At 33.9% G+C, this 15,847-nt stretch overlaps 3 protein-coding genes and 1 long non-coding RNA gene across 4 annotated transcripts; 2 read left to right on the top strand and 2 right to left on the bottom strand.

Annotated features, from left to right (window-relative positions):
* LOC104703779 (tubulin alpha-2 chain) lies at positions 3,329-5,595 on the top strand. Its single transcript, XM_010419854.2, has 4 exons — positions 3,329-3,571; positions 3,897-4,131; positions 4,230-4,600; positions 4,690-5,595. Exons 1-4 carry the CDS (start codon positions 3,479-3,481, stop codon positions 5,341-5,343), a joined length of 1,353 nt encoding a protein of 450 aa, XP_010418156.1. The 5' UTR covers positions 3,329-3,478; the 3' UTR covers positions 5,344-5,595.
* LOC104703778 (glucose-6-phosphate/phosphate translocator 2, chloroplastic-like) lies at positions 6,474-8,777 on the bottom strand. The gene is made up of 5 exons (XM_010419853.2): positions 8,179-8,777; positions 7,688-7,913; positions 7,351-7,573; positions 6,982-7,195; positions 6,474-6,834 (listed from the first exon to the last, which is right to left on the bottom strand). The coding sequence occupies exons 1-5, from the start codon at positions 8,671-8,673 to the stop codon at positions 6,823-6,825; spliced, it is 1,170 nt and encodes a 389-aa protein (XP_010418155.1). The 5' UTR covers positions 8,674-8,777; the 3' UTR covers positions 6,474-6,822.
* Positions 11,369-12,865, top strand: LOC104703777. Its single transcript, XR_754244.2, has 4 exons — positions 11,369-11,817; positions 12,151-12,298; positions 12,381-12,535; positions 12,651-12,865. It is a non-coding gene; the product is annotated as an uncharacterized LOC104703777 (long non-coding RNA).
* LOC104703776 (CRIB domain-containing protein RIC9) lies at positions 14,525-15,780 on the bottom strand. The gene is made up of 4 exons (XM_010419852.2): positions 15,510-15,780; positions 15,310-15,407; positions 15,064-15,124; positions 14,525-14,866 (listed from the first exon to the last, which is right to left on the bottom strand). Exons 1-4 carry the CDS (start codon positions 15,568-15,570, stop codon positions 14,703-14,705), a joined length of 384 nt encoding a protein of 127 aa, XP_010418154.1. The 5' UTR covers positions 15,571-15,780; the 3' UTR covers positions 14,525-14,702.

Genomic DNA, 15,847 nt, shown 5'->3' with positions numbered 1-15,847 from the left:
TTTTTTTTTTTTTTTTTTTTTTTTTTGAACAAAGACAAAAATGAAAGCTTATGGGACCATTTTTGCTTCTTGTTTATCATTTTCTATTCATGGCTAGGGAGTAGGTGATGACGATGGCCCAGAATGGTAACTAACATGATTAGGTGTATTAATGTGGGATTATCCTATCCATGATTAACCAATGAATGGTAAACCGATTTATCAAAAATGGTGCTTGGTGAGACATAAAGCTTTATTAGTTCAATTAGTTTTTTTTTTGTCAAACAGTTCAATTAGTTCTTTTGTTTTTCATTTTACAATATGAATCTTACTGAGTTTTTAACAAATACTTTGAAAATTATACTCCGTCCCTATTCAAATTGATAGATGTTTTATTTTAAAAATTTTAAGTTTTCTATGCATTTTTATTATAGTTACTGATGATGAATCTACATTTCAAGATAAATGACTGAATTTAGTAAATACTATTGGTTAGAGTTATAGAAAATTATATATGAATCACAAAAAACGTTGTAATCAAATTTTAACTTATTTATTTAATATGTGTGAAAAATAAAAAGCATCTATTAAATTGATTCGGTTTTCTAATTTTTCTCCACAAAAAGTATCTCGTCAAAACATTGATTCTAACTTATTTGCCCAAAAAAAAAAAAAAAAGAGAGACGGTCTCAAAGCCTCTCTCTTGAGGTTAGTTTTTACTTTCTAGTATCCTCCTAATAAAAACAATCCTAAAAAACAAAGACAAAAAAAAAAGTCATTTGAATCGATGGTATTAGTAGGTAGGTATTGGAAAAGGAGTAAAGATTAAAAGATGTCTAGTCGGTTGTTTGCCCTTCGTTACCAAACCGAAAAAGAATAAGATTCCGTGAGTTGAGTAAGTTTGTCTTGCCATATCTTCGATAGATAACGTTTTTGTAATGAGGCGAGACGAGACGAGATGTGAGATCTCCCCATCACGTCCAATCAAATGAACGTAGCACTTGGGCCTTTTTCAGTGTAGTTGTAAAGATAATTTATTGTAGTTTTAGATGGTTGTAGTTCACCCAAAAATTATAAAAGATTATTTGATTTAAGACCCCAAAAATTATGTGATTAAGTCGAAACCTTAAATAATAAATACTTTATCTAGTAATTGACCAACAACAGTTTCCAAATCTTCTCGAATATGATATGTATAAATGTCTCCATCTCGTCCGCCGATAAGATTAGCACAAAATAATTGGAATCACAAGTTGGAATTGAATTACGTTTTTTCTTTTTTTCTTTTGGTGGGTGTCGTCGCACCAACTTCACAGAAAATAAGATCACAATCTAGTAAAATATTAATTTCATATTATTATTCGTCTAATCATTGTTAAATCAAACGCTCATTGTGATTTGTTTGTTGGAGATAATGTTCATGCGAATGCCACATGACCACAAGTCCCACAACACATGCATCATTTTTATCGGAATCGTCTTTAAAACAGCCAACGAAATACCCGGACCGCACAGATGACATGCATGTAATGGGCTATCCCGTCATAACTATTGGAACATTCATAACAAGCCCAAAAGTATCAGTTTATGACATTGAAAAATCCAATAGAAGCCCATCTAATTTGGTTATCTAAGCAAATAGTATATAGTCACGTAATGAGACGAATGAGACTATCCTTGTTTACATTCCATTAGAGGAGGATGGTACATACAAAAGAGCCGGAACTGAGAACTCAACGACGAATACAACAACGACATTAAGAGGAAAAAACCTAAAGAGATAGGAGATAGGGTCAAAGGAAAACTTGACCTTCCAACAACGCATCTACAACACAATAGTCGCCAAAGCTAAAAAAATGGGACCAAGCCCTTACCCATAGAAAAAGTTAGAACAAGTCTAACAAAACCCTCAGTACAAAGGAAAACGGAAAGACCATCAAAGTGATCCATACAATCTCACACCAAAGCGAGGCAAAATAAACTCCAAAGACTGTCTACAAAAATGCATTCCGTTAAGAGACATATAGTCATTCTAGCAAAGTTAAGCAGAGGTTGACATTGAAACCACCATCTTACTAACTCTCTCTGGAGCCGCAGACCCTTAGTGAACGGAATATAAATACAACAAGAAATCCAAAAGACAATTTATGCAAATGTACCTCAAAAGGATTTTTTCACATATTCGGCGTAGTGTTGGTTTGAAAACATTAAAAAACTCTAAAATGTTTTCGTATACCGGTTATAACTAAATTACGAAAATATCCTTAGATTTCAAATTGTACAACTTATTACCATTTATCGGGATTAGAGAGTCAAATCTAAAATGTTTAACCACTAGTTTACCGGACAAAAAGAAACATAACGTAAACATTTTTTAATTTAACGTACACATAAAATGTTGAAGTTTTGGATAGAAAAAAAAAGATTTAGAAAATTAGTAATCTACCGAGTTTGGAGAACAAATAAATACATTTGAGTAATTTGCGTCATAGTATCTTACTATCTTACAGAAAGAAAAAAAAAATTGTTACCTTCAATTTAGATCCCATTATTTTTTATTTGTTTTTTCAAGTCTTAGATCAATTTTTAATATTTGTATAGTAATATGAAAATAATATTTAACATTTTTATTTGATTTACAGGAAGAGATGAAGACATTTTTACTTTGACCAAAAAAGCTAAATTTGTATAGGATATGACTTAGATATAGGATAAATTTCTCAAAATACCATATTTTCAAGTTTTGTTGTCAAAAAATACACATGTTCCAAAAATACCATCAAAAGTATAGATTTTTAAGGATTTTCAGATTTATTTTAAAGATTTTGGTTAACTAATTTAAATTTAGGATACATTTTTTTTTTGTCGTCATTTAGGATATATTTTTTTAAGAGTAGGATTTTGTTTTGTTTTTTTTTTTTTTTGGACAAAAAGTTAGGATTTAGTGATTAATTAAGCTAGAAAAAACATGCTGAAGCTGGAAAGTGGAAGCCATGATGAACGAAAAAGACTCGGCAACACGAAAAACAATGGCCGTGCAGCCGCCAAAGATCAGTCAAAAGCTTCGTCAATCGAAGATTTTGGTTCAGTTCTCATCGTTTCGGTTTACTTTAAATATCGATTTGATCCGGTTTAATTCCCCACAATTGAAGGGATTTTTTTGTTTTTTTTTTTTCAAAAATAAAAACAAACGTTCAAACGAAGCGAAACGAGCAAAATTCAAAATTAGAAAATACACCAAATTACACATAACGTGGTTTAACAGCAACCTAATTACACCATTTACACGTGTCATATACGTGCAGATGGGAGGGATACGTTGGGCTTATAAATATAGACAAACACCTTTGGGGGAAAACCTAGAAATCAAAAAAAAAAACAAAATTCAGATCTAGAAAAAAAGAAGAGCGTCTTCATAAACGCCCTTCTTCTTCCTTCGTCGCTCTTCTTCTCTGTAAAATCTCAAAGTTTCTAAATCTTACCCTTCCCCGAAACGAAGATGAGAGAGTGCATCTCGATCCACATTGGTCAAGCTGGTATCCAGGTCGGAAATGCTTGCTGGGAGCTTTACTGCCTTGAACATGGCATTCAGGTTCGTCTCTTCCTCTTCCCTCTAATCTACATTCAGATCTTTGTGTTTTCGTGTGTTATGTAGATCAGATCTGAGATATTTGTCCCTTAAGTTTTTCGGATTCATCATTTTAAATGGCAGATCTATAGTACCTAGCTGTTTAGATCGATGAACGATACAACTCTTGTAGATGTTAGATCTGTGTTTGATTGCGACGCCTTGGTTGATTCGAGATCCGATTCTTTTTTTTTCAAAATGTAGGTTCGATTTGATTCTGTGTCTTGGATCTTTGGATCCTCTTATTGATTGTGGTGGTTTTTTTTTTTTGTATGTGGATTTTACACAGCCTGATGGTCAGATGCCGAGTGACAAGACCGTTGGCGGAGGTGACGATGCTTTCAACACCTTCTTCAGTGAAACCGGTGCAGGGAAACACGTCCCACGTGCTGTCTTTGTTGATCTTGAGCCAACTGTGATCGATGAGGTCAGAACTGGTACTTACCGTCAGCTTTTCCACCCTGAGCAACTCATCAGCGGTAAAGAAGACGCAGCTAACAACTTCGCCCGTGGTCATTACACCAGTAAGATACTCACTCATCCCTTGTTTTTATATCTCCCGTGTATTTTTTTTTGTTGATTCTATTAGACTAATTTGATTTTTGAAATCTTATTATCTCAGTTGGGAAAGAGATTGTTGATCTGTGCTTGGACCGTATCAGAAAGCTTGCTGATAACTGTACTGGTCTCCAAGGTTTCCTTGTCTTCAACGCTGTTGGTGGAGGGACTGGATCTGGTCTTGGATCTCTCCTTCTTGAGAGACTCTCTGTTGACTATGGTAAAAAGTCCAAGTTGGGTTTCACAGTTTACCCATCTCCACAAGTCTCTACCTCTGTTGTTGAGCCTTACAACAGTGTCCTCTCCACTCACTCACTCTTGGAACACACCGATGTCTCTATTCTCCTCGACAATGAAGCTATCTATGACATCTGCAGACGTTCCCTAAGCATTGAGAGGCCAACCTACACTAACCTTAACCGTCTTGTCTCTCAGGTATAGAACCAGCCTCCTACAATTAAACACTAATCTTGCTGCTGCTGTTTTGTTTCTAGTGTTTACTCTCTTTATTTATTTGGTTTCAGGTTATCTCTTCCTTGACTGCTTCTCTGAGGTTTGATGGTGCTTTGAATGTTGATGTCACTGAATTCCAAACCAACTTGGTCCCATACCCAAGAATCCACTTTATGCTTTCCTCCTACGCACCCGTCATCTCTGCAGAGAAAGCCTTCCACGAGCAGCTCTCAGTTGCTGAGATCACGAACAGTGCTTTTGAGCCTTCTTCCATGATGGCCAAGTGTGACCCACGTCACGGGAAATACATGGCTTGCTGTTTGATGTACCGTGGTGATGTTGTTCCCAAGGACGTGAATGCAGCTGTTGGTACCATCAAGACCAAGCGCACAATCCAGTTTGTTGACTGGTGTCCTACTGGTTTCAAGTGTGGTATCAACTACCAGCCACCAACTGTTGTCCCAGGAGGTGATCTTGCTAAGGTGCAGAGAGCTGTCTGTATGATCTCCAACTCCACGAGTGTTGCTGAGGTATTCTCCCGTATTGATCACAAGTTTGATCTTATGTACGCAAAACGTGCTTTCGTCCACTGGTATGTTGGTGAGGGTATGGAAGAAGGAGAATTCTCTGAGGCTCGTGAGGATCTTGCTGCATTGGAGAAGGATTATGAAGAGGTCGGTGCTGAAGGTGGTGACGATGAGGATGATGAAGGAGAGGAATACTAAGAAACATGTTTCTAAAAGCTCTTGGATTTTGTGTGGGTTACCGTTTATCTCGTGTTGTGTGAATGGGCTCGAAACTCTTACGAGTCTTAGTTGTGTGTTTTTCGAAACTTACATTTCTATCTCTTGCTTGCGGCGTTAGCCAGTTTATCTCATGATCATTGTCTATTATCTCCTTTGTGTGTTGTTGTTGACTCGTCTCTCTGCCTCTCTGGTTATTAAATATATCATCTCTATGATCAAGTCAACCTAATATATGCTGGGATTTGGTTTGGAAAAATTCAAAATCAAAATATTCTTGTCAGATTCCAGCTTTTTGTTTCCAAATTCACCTTTAACATAATATTTGAATTTTGAAATGAAAATAGTCCGAAAATCTAATTTATCTTCAAATGTGGCTACTGGATACAAGAAACAAAGAATGAACAATATATTGACTATGGCAAGAGTTCAACGTAATTTGAGTTCAAAGTTATAAACTGATAATAATGTTGGGTCGACCCGAAGATCGATCCCTCCAAAAATAGGCGTATGCCACTTAGCGTGGAGAGCACACGGTATTCTTTAGTAAAAGGCGAAAGAATAGTTCGCTTTGTGCTCACCACATGGCTGCGTGATTTTTAACAAATGACCAAGACCCTTCTTTTATATGCATCTTTCACTACTATCAAACTCTCAGCTCTCCGATGTGGGACTCTCTCCCAAACTACTTCTTTTTACACTAAACGCTGTCGTTTCATTTTTGTATTATTTTACAGATATAATCCATTTTCCCATATTTCCACCAATAGAATTGTTAATCATAAACCAATAAATTGATCTTGCTATCAATTCGGTCACACTCTTTCACTATTTTTTCTTCTAGATCCGCCACTGTTCACATGTATCTGCATTGTTCGTCTCCTGCATCTTAGCAAATTAAGGTCTCATCTTCTTCACTGCTCAACTGCTAAAATCTCAATAACAGTCCAAATCAAATATTATCTAAAAATCTAAAGTTTTACCAGTGACACCCAAAAATGAATTATGTAATTTCTTAGAAAATTATAAGGAATAGATTGAGTGGATTGTTCAACAACACAAGTGATGTCACTAAGTAATATATATGCAATGACTGAGAAAAATCCCAAAGATAATTCAGTAACTGGTCTGAATTCTGACTAAAAAATTGCTCTGATTTATTTATTATCACCATCATTCAAACAAAAAACAGAAGACACATAAATAAATTCTGTAATATATAATTAGTCTAATATAAAGATACATACAATGTAAAAAAAATAAAAAAAATAAAAGCAAACACTCATCATATAACATGCCTACTCATGAACTTCAAGCTCCACTTTGTTCACATTCATTGACGGGAAAAAAGGACTTTCCGTTGTTGATCTCACCCGAATATTCTCTCCTATCTGGCCACTTTCATGTTAGTAATTTTTTTCTTTCTTTTCAAGATCAACCCAAGAAATTGCCTAAACCATTTTACTGTTTCGCCTGCTCAAGAGTTAAAAAGGAACAGAGGAATAACGTTACTGAAAAGTTCATTATAACTATAAATTCTTCACTCTAAAACCAAATATTTAACCTAGTATCACCAAGTGATTCGGCGGCTAACCAAGAAACGAAGTTTGTCTTATTTACCTGTGAGTAGAGGAAAGTTCCAAGAATCGCAATGGCAGCACCGAGTGCATTAACCGGTTGAATCGGGGTATGGAAAATGATGATCGATGCAACAATGACGGAGATCCGCTTCATCGTATTACCGATACTGAAAGTCAACGGCGAAATCTGGTCTAAGGACATGTATGAGACCTGATTGTACAAATGGTAGAACACACTTTGTGCCACTACCCACCTGTTGAATACCAAAAATGTAACGCAAAACGTTAAGTTTCTTGCAATTTATACAAGAGACATTAACCAATCCACTCATTGCCACTTGAGTTGGAAGTCTATAAATCTTTACAAAATACAAAAAAAAAGAGTATTCGTTTGGTTTTTAGTTCTTACCAGACAAAGTTTGGTCCGACTTGAGAAACAGCATTTTGCCAAACAGCAGCCCACATTTGAGGACCTTCGACGGCAATAGCAAATGGAGTGAGGATCAAAAGAGACATCATCGATAAGCAAGCGTAGTAGTTCATTCCGCTCACTGAGTTCCCTTTCATCCCTTTCTTGGAAAATATATTCCGAAAAACAAATGCCAAATTCGATATCATTGCCCCCATAAACCCTGCCAAAGTTTTTCACATAAGACCATATATAAATCAAACAACTGTCACAATGTGAAATCCCATTGGTTACAAAAGAAAAAAATCAATCTTATAGGATTGTGAGTATTTTTTACCAGTGATGTTGAAGTTAAGCTCTGTAACAGCAGCGAGAGCGCACCCTCCGATGATTGGTAAGAGAGAGAGATAGACAGGAAGAGGAAAAGTCTCGCCCATGAATAATCTTGAGACCAATACAGTAAACGCTGGTTCACCACTTTTGATGATGTGTGTGAAGGAAACTGCTACTTTTGACATACTCACTGTTGCTGCCACATGTCCTATCGTGTGTGCTACAGCGACCTTGAAGGAAAAAAAGAAGCAAACATAAATCACAAAACATACTCTTCACTATCAGACAATCACAAAACATACTGTTCTAGTGTTTTAGTTTACAACTAGCTTGACCTCTGAATCGTAATAACACAAATTATAAATCCATCTAGGAACACGTCATCAAGAGTAAAACTTAAATTCTTACAGTAAAACAGAGTAATTACTAAATAATTACCCTAAAACAGATCACTTTTACCGGAAAACAGAGTATTCAAGAAACCTAAATTCTTACCGGGAACAGAGTTTTCCAGAAATCAAGATCAGTTTTAGGAGCATCTGCGATTCTAGTAGCCCAAGAGACAAGCATCATCAGAGAGCCACAAGCGAGAGACAACGTCGAAGTAAGCCACGGGTAAGGAAAAGCATTGAGGACTTTCTTGTTGTAGATGTTGAAAACAACGTTAAGTGCCCACCAAGTCGCGAAGTAGATTCCGATTTTAAGCTTCTGCGCCGACTGTTCGTTGGGAAGCTCGATATTAATGTCTAGTGGACGAGATCGATCCGCCTCGTAAGCTTGAACTTTAACCTCACGCTTCAAACTCGAAGCGGATGAAATGTGTAGAGGCTTTTGATGGGAGTAGACAGCATTGGAGTTGAAGCTTTGGTTATGGCAGTTTTTGATTATGTGTAAAGGAGAAAACTGAAGCTTTGTTGGAATTGATCGCCTAACCCCGCCGGAGAAGGCGGTGGAGAAGGAAGATGAAGTAGGTTTAACTGAAGAGATCATTGTGTGTTATTTTCGTGAGTAATTCAAGAAGACGATGGTGTCAAGGTGGGTTTAAGAGAGGGAGAGAGAGATAGAGAGAGAAGAGACGTTTGTTTAGTTGGGAAAGTGAAAGAGGAAGAAGAAGAGAATTTATAGGAAGAGATTGAGAACAGAGGAGGGAAAGGTTTCGTTTTTGACTGTAACGACAAGTTACGGTTATTCAGATTTTTTTTCTGGAATATACGAAAATACCCTTTGTAATTAGGTTTTGTGGTTTTAAATTGTATGGGTACATTCGTCAAAATATGGGGGAGGTGGTTTTAATTTCCGGTTTAAGAATTTGATAAAACTATCTAGTTTTTTTTTGTTTCTTCTCAGAATTTGATATTTATGACCACGAAGAAACCAAGTGTTTAGTCTTAAGGTCTTACGTTACGTTACGTTAAAGAAGCAAAGATCAATTTTGGAAATAGTCTACACGTACTGATCAACTATTTTCTTGATATTTATCAAAATTTTAAAGACTAAACTGAATATATAAAAATCTGAAACCTTCATGTTTTGAATTTGCTTTTAAATTTTCTATATTACAGAAAAGAATATTCAATATTCGAGATTTTTATTTTCTCCTCCTTTGTGGACTTAAATAATTCCAATTTTGGTTTTATATTCTTGCCGTCTATAGTTATCAAGAGTCAATGAGTAATTTACATGTGCCAAAGTTTAGTTTGTAAGTTGAGCTATATAATTCAATGAGAATTATATCGTTGGATTATCAAAATCATCATTGAAAAATAGATAGGTGTAAAATGTAAACCAACGGCAAATATAATTAACTTATATACATCATCGTTTTGGCAGCAATAACACGAACAACACGATGTATCGTTTGTCATTTTCATTCGTCATCGATGCTAACGACAATAAAAGGTACAGGATCTAGAGTATTAGATTTATTATTATATATGTGTAACGTTAATGTAGTATTAATGTGGACCGTTGAAATCAAAGGAGGTCACATGTTGGCCGTACAAAGGGCGCTTCGCCAATGATGCGACCTCGCAAATGGAATTCTCACCGTAGAAAATATCCCAAAAGGAAAATTACAAAACATAACAAAGTTGTTGAACACATGCAACTCTCATTACACGACAAACTCTCTCTTCACCAAACACTGATTCATACAACACATGTGTCCATTTGCATGTATATATGTGTGTGTTTATAGGTCGGGTAATAAATTAAGTTCATGTTCGACGGCTAGGAAAATTTGGCAGGAAAGTTCGTAAGATTGGGGAAATCAACGAATCGTCAGAAACATCGCTGTCCAAATTGTTCAGTTGATGGATTTTCCTGCATGCGCGATTTGCTCCGTGAAATATGAGTCGTTGATTCATTTAACTATTAGATATTGAAATGACCATGAATTAGTAACAAAATAGAGTTGTTATGATGTTCTCATGTTCATGGTTTACACAATGTTCAGTTAAAATTGTAGAAACGACACAAATGACGTTTTGAAAATAGTAATAGTACATTTTAAGAAACAAAAAATTCTAAAACAACCCCATTTGCAGAGATTTTCTCTTACAATATAATTAACAGTAACTTTTATCTGTGTTTATATTTTAATAGAAATTTGATAAGTAATTTTTTAAAAAAAATATTACTGTTAAAATTGACTATAAATTTTAAGTTCACAAAATTTACCGCATTGAGAAATTGGACACCACCAACGAATGATATTGGTTCTCAAGTCGTTTTCGTATGCGCTGTTCAGATTTTCTACAAGTTTGTAATCATTTTTTTTGGGGTTAAAATGCATGTCTTGCTAGTTGCTACTATTCTCTTTTTATTCAACAGTGAAATAGAAATAATTAAAAAGATATGTGCTATATATAAGACTTTTTTACATAAGTTGTTGCATTTTATGGTCACTGAACAATATCATTTCAGTTCCTTCTTTGCGACTACTTTATCTACAAAGCGATTCTTCCTAAAGAAATATATAGACATATATGGGCTGGATCATATCTGCCAGAAAAATGTTTGGTCCAGATTTTAAAGTGTGTCCATTACTATATCCGCTTAAGCCAATGATCCTACTACGAGTCTACGAATACATGTATATATGACTTTATTGACCATTCGTTTTTTTTTTTGGGTTTCTGTAACCAATGGTTATTCGGACTTATAGCTTATTTGTCGAATTTTTAATGAGCTTGTAAACATAATAGTATAAATTTGACTGGTCACTGAACGAAATGTCATTTATAGCTATCCACGAGCCCATCAATAACAAGCAAGTAATATATATAATGACCATATTCATGATAATTCGCATATGCAATCTCCAATGAGCTAGAATGATGAATTTCTCCATCGTTTAGAACCTATACCTGAGCATTTGGATGTAAGGAGATGACAAGTGAAAAACATAACGCTTGTTGTTACTTGGAGGACTTTTCTTAAGATGAAGAGTTTAGCGCTGATGTATTCGAGGATCCCTTCAAAATTGCTTAAAAATCACCAAGGCGAATTCCCATGTGTTAGAGCAAGTTCAACGGTGATTTTAAAGGGATTTTAAAGAGATGCTTACATTAAAAATAAATCAAAATACATTATAAATGTTAAAATCGATCCTAACTTAAGCATTTTTAGGATCATTAAGCATCTCATATGTGTTGGTCTCTGATTGGTTGCTGAAAATAACAAAAGAAACAAAAATAGAATTCTCGACCGAAGCTTTTTTCTTCCTCTCTCAGAAGAACAAGTCGTGCCCCAGAAGAAGCTTTTATCTGATTGGTTGCTGAAAACAACAAGTCGTGCCCCAGAAGAAGCTCAGTCGAAACCTAGCTAACGGTGCGGCTGATTGGGAAGTGTCTTTTGCGAATGTTGCGGCAAAGATGGGTCCTTCAGATCTAGCGGATTTCCTGGACAAAGTGCCGGTACATGCAATCCTTCTCAATCTCTCATCTTCTTAATCAATCAAAATTTCCCAATTTTTTTTGGTTTGGTTTGTTAATTTCCCAATAGGACAAGTATCCGCCTGTGCCCATGTCTCGGCTAACGAGATTTCTCGATTACTATGACACTGCACTTTCCGGAGTATCATGTCCATGGCGTGAGATTTTCAAGGACTCTAATTTGGCCAGGCTGATCAATGTGAGCTTTTACCTTTCTGTCTAGTGTGTGAATCAATCAACAAAATTATTCTCTTACCTAGGTGGCTAGGTATCTCACGTGAGAGAGGTTGATTATGATGATGATGATTGAGTTATCTCATATTCCTGAACCTGTCTTCCAAACATCAGTCGAATGGCTCAACCAAACAAGTTCCAGGGAGATTTCGCTGTGACTTTGGAGTGTCGACATCTAAGATTATGTAGAGAACATCAGTTGAAGTGCTATGTTTCTGTTTAGGATTGATTGCTTCACTGAATTTTTCAAGGCATTAATTGTATACTAAAATTCTCTTTTTGATCGTTGATTATGTAGAGAACTGTAGAATCTCCATCTTCAGCTTCAGTTTCCTGCGAGCCCAAAACCTGTGAAAGAATCTGGAAATGTCCACGATGATAAGTTAGTAGAGATGGTAAACACAACAATAGTGGATAGAAGCCATCTGTGAAATGGAATGATGTTGGTGAGTGTTATTGTTATGCTTATCTTCTTGTTTCCCTTTTTGATGCAATATGTGGAAACACACTTATGCTTAATTATTGCAGCTGGACTAGATGGAGCTAAACAAGCTTTACTGCAGATGGTTATACTACCGAGAGTACTCTTCATACAAATGACTTATAGCTGGACTTGATGGAGCTAAACAAGCTTTATTTTGTAGGATGCCAGTCTCTCATACAAATGTCAAAACCTTGCAACTGTAAGACTCAAGAGTACTCTTCATAATTCATTTTTTTCTAGGGTCTGATTTTAGCCAATGCCCTGTTTTTCTTCATCATTTTTGTTAATCTTATACTTTCCTCTTGATTTTTCAGGCAGCAGCGAGACATTCTCTGCTCTCCAGGATCATATAAAGCTTGCTCTCAAGTCTTCAGGATCTTATACATTTCTAACTTGTTGTTTTGTTTTTTTTTCTTCCAGGGTTTTGGATGATGTTTATATCAATCAATGATGGCTTTGTACTTAACATATTATAATTTTCAAAATAATTTTTTTTAAAAAATTAAGAACCCAAAATTATGATTTACCATTGGACCATACCTTTTACAGTTTTTTAAAAAAGTTTTTAACTTCATTATTTCTAAATATTATAATTATAAACATACTTAACAATCTTTTTTTAGCATCCACCGTTGAAGTTGCTCTTATAGACTTACATTTATAATATAATATGTTACCAGCCTTCAATAACATTAATGTAACTCGACAAAATAAAACTAAAACGAAAGAGATTAGACTGATTTGACTCGAAGTTGGTCTAGTTGAGCTGACTTGAATTCGATCATGTGACGTACTTGTTTTCCAAGGTGGAATAAATATGAGTGTTATTTTTATTTGTGGGAGTGTTAAATTTTCTATACTCGAAATGATATATTGTATTTTGTTTAAGGGAGGTTAGTGCAATTGCAAAAAGTTATACTCATGTGCATATACAGTAGGAACCTCCATCAATTAATATTTTTTAAATTAATACTCGTTATAAATTAATAAATTCTTCCGATCTCGAGTTGAACCGATGAAAAAAATGACACATTTCGATAAAATAATAAGACAATAATTTTTTTAGAAATCCTATGTAAGAATATGGTCCCATCAATATCATAAATTAATAATCATATATATATATATATATATATATATCTAAGAAAACCTAGCGAAATATGATTCTATTGTTGTTTGTCTATTCTTGAATTTGCATTTTAGTTGGAGCTCATCTCTAATTTTTTCATTGTTGTATTTTCAAATCTCATCAATAAATTGTGAAGAGTCATAGATGCGATAATTGCTTCTTTAGTAATTAGTTTTAAAGATACCACAATATTATATGCGACGTCATCATTACCATGAAGGATAGTAATAACAATTTTTTATAAACTCTAAACTTCTAACCTTTCTCATTTTTACCTAAATAATCTATTAAACAATTGACAGTCATCCTATTACGATAATCAAGATTATAAATTAAGAATTTTTTTTTAAAAATGTGAATGATAACAAAATTATCTTATTTTGTAATAGATTTTTTTTAATATGAAAATGAGAAAATCTCTTTATAAATTGATAAAATATTAATTTATCGATAAATTAATAATTATTAATTTATCGATAAATTAAAACCTCTATAAATTAATAAAATTTCATGGTTCCGACCTTATTAATTTATAGAGGTTTTACTGTAAAATATTTTAAACTACTTTTGTTTGTTCTATTTTGTTAGATTTTCTCAAGTTTTTATGCATAAGCGAATAATTAATTAATGAGTCTTTGTTCAAAAAAGAAAAAAAAAACTAATAATTAATGAGTATTTGAATTCTGCAATAATTTTTTTCTTCTATTAGTTAAGTTCTTATTAATGACAATAGATTTATTGTTTTTTAATATTTGTGTTTTAGCTAAAAAAAAACTATTAAAACGTGACACAGGGAGTAAATTTTTAGTGGTTGTAAACTTATAGCGATAAGTCATCTATATTGTTGAAAAATAAGATGGAAAAGAAATTCAGAAGCTTCTAAATTTTACCAAATATCACTTTATGAAAAATGAGCAGACAAAAACAAAGGATATAGACTTGTGAAGACACATAAATAGTAAATAAACAGAGGTAGTGAAACTGTGAAATAAGTAGATTTTCTTCCAAACTAATTTTTTTTCCCATCACATTCACAACCATATTAAACTAAAAGAAGTCATAATCATAGATAAAAAAAAAAGTAAAACCATTCCAATATCATTGCAAAGACAATATGAGTATTAATTTGTACACACTTGATATCTTGAACGGAAGCATTAAGATTGATATCTCACCTATATTCTCTACATATATTATTATATAAACAATGGCATGGGAAATTAGAAACGAAAAATAATTAAGCAAGGACCTTGCTTGATCTTGAGAATCTTGGTGACCATGAATTACACAATAGAGAAGCTTTTGAAGAGAGTTTCTTCTTCAGGTTTTGTTTTGTTGTTTCTCTTTCCATCTCTTTGCTGCTTTGAACTTCTCCAAATGCCTCCATCGCTGATTTCAAATCTATAAATTTTTTAAAAATACATTTCATTAGAATCTATGTTGTCAAACATATATATTAGTGTTTTATGTATTCATCAATTAAGTAATATATATCTAATGGTCTGCTCAAACTTTTTTTTTTATATGAGTTTCAATGAGTAATGATACATTAGCTTATTTTATTGACCGAACGTTAAACAATAATAGAAAGAACTTGCCTTGAAATGGCCACGATGAGTTTGGCTCTAAAACATTGTTGCTCGTCTTGAATTCATGTAGCTGCAAAATCCCATTAACCGGAATCAATCAACGTTGTAATCTTTTTTTTTTTTTTTTTTTTTTTTTTTTTNTTTGATATTACAAAAACAATTAATGAAAACCATTAAAAAAAACAGAGACATTATCAACGTTGTAACTCTAAAAAAAACCCATAATTTCTAAATTGTTGCAAGAAAATGTCTTACCCAACTAGGTGCACTACTCGATGAACTATCCCAACCAATATGTGAGACGTGTCGGACATCTGTTGGATATCCAATTTCCATCTCTTCCTCCTCCTCATCTGCAAAACAAAATCCACATTTAATCCGTATTGTTATCATTCTAATGATCATTCATTACCATTTAATAAAACTAAACAAGACTAGAATTCTAATCCAATTACCAAAAATGTCGGAGAAACACTTGAAGCTCTTGTGATAAAGCCCTTTGAATCTTGTAGTCATGCTCGAATTCAACACAACAATATAAAGATCCGAACACTTCTTACATTAATGTTTATGGTATAGAAAAGCAATGAATCGAACAGAGAAAAAAAGAACAGAAATGAGAGGATGATGAAGATGAAGATGGAGATGAAGAAGAAAGAGAAAAGAGACAAAACAACCTTTCGTTTGAGATTGGAATAGTATTTAAAGACAAATAAGAAATGGAAGGAGACATGAAAGAGTAGTGGTAATAATAATTAATATCCCTACAAAGTATATTCTTGATCAATTATTG

This window comes from Camelina sativa, chromosome 7 (genome assembly GCF_000633955.1).
Source record: "Camelina sativa cultivar DH55 chromosome 7, Cs, whole genome shotgun sequence".
Taxonomy (NCBI): domain Eukaryota; kingdom Viridiplantae; phylum Streptophyta; class Magnoliopsida; order Brassicales; family Brassicaceae; genus Camelina; species Camelina sativa.
Note: the sequence above shows the minus strand (reverse complement) of the source record. Positions and strands in the feature narration are given on the sequence as shown.

Excerpts from the sequence above, each read along its gene's own strand:
- LOC104703778 (XM_010419853.2), bottom strand. The coding sequence starts at position 8,673 with ATGATCTCTTCAGTTAAACCTACTTCATCTTCCTTCTCCACCGCCTTC. Across the intron at positions 7,914-8,178 it reads TCTGGAAAACTCTGTTCCCG|GTCGCTGTAGCACACACGAT; the intron begins GTAAGAATTTAG and ends TTTTCCTTCAAG. Across the intron at positions 7,574-7,687 it reads GCTTAACTTCAACATCACTG|GGTTTATGGGGGCAATGATA; the intron begins GTAAAAAATACT and ends AAACTTTGGCAG.
- LOC104703779 (XM_010419854.2), top strand. The coding sequence starts at position 3,479 with ATGAGAGAGTGCATCTCGATCCACATTGGTCAAGCTGGTATCCAGGTC. Across the intron at positions 3,572-3,896 it reads GCCTTGAACATGGCATTCAG|CCTGATGGTCAGATGCCGAG; the intron begins GTTCGTCTCTTC and ends GATTTTACACAG. Across the intron at positions 4,132-4,229 it reads CGCCCGTGGTCATTACACCA|TTGGGAAAGAGATTGTTGAT; the intron begins GTAAGATACTCA and ends TTATTATCTCAG.
- LOC104703776 (XM_010419852.2), bottom strand. The coding sequence starts at position 15,570 with ATGACTACAAGATTCAAAGGGCTTTATCACAAGAGCTTCAAGTGTTTC. Across the intron at positions 15,408-15,509 it reads GTGTTTCTCCGACATTTTTG|ATGAGGAGGAGGAAGAGATG; the intron begins GTAATTGGATTA and ends TTTGTTTTGCAG. Across the intron at positions 15,125-15,309 it reads CGAGTAGTGCACCTAGTTGG|CTACATGAATTCAAGACGAG; the intron begins GTAAGACATTTT and ends GGGATTTTGCAG.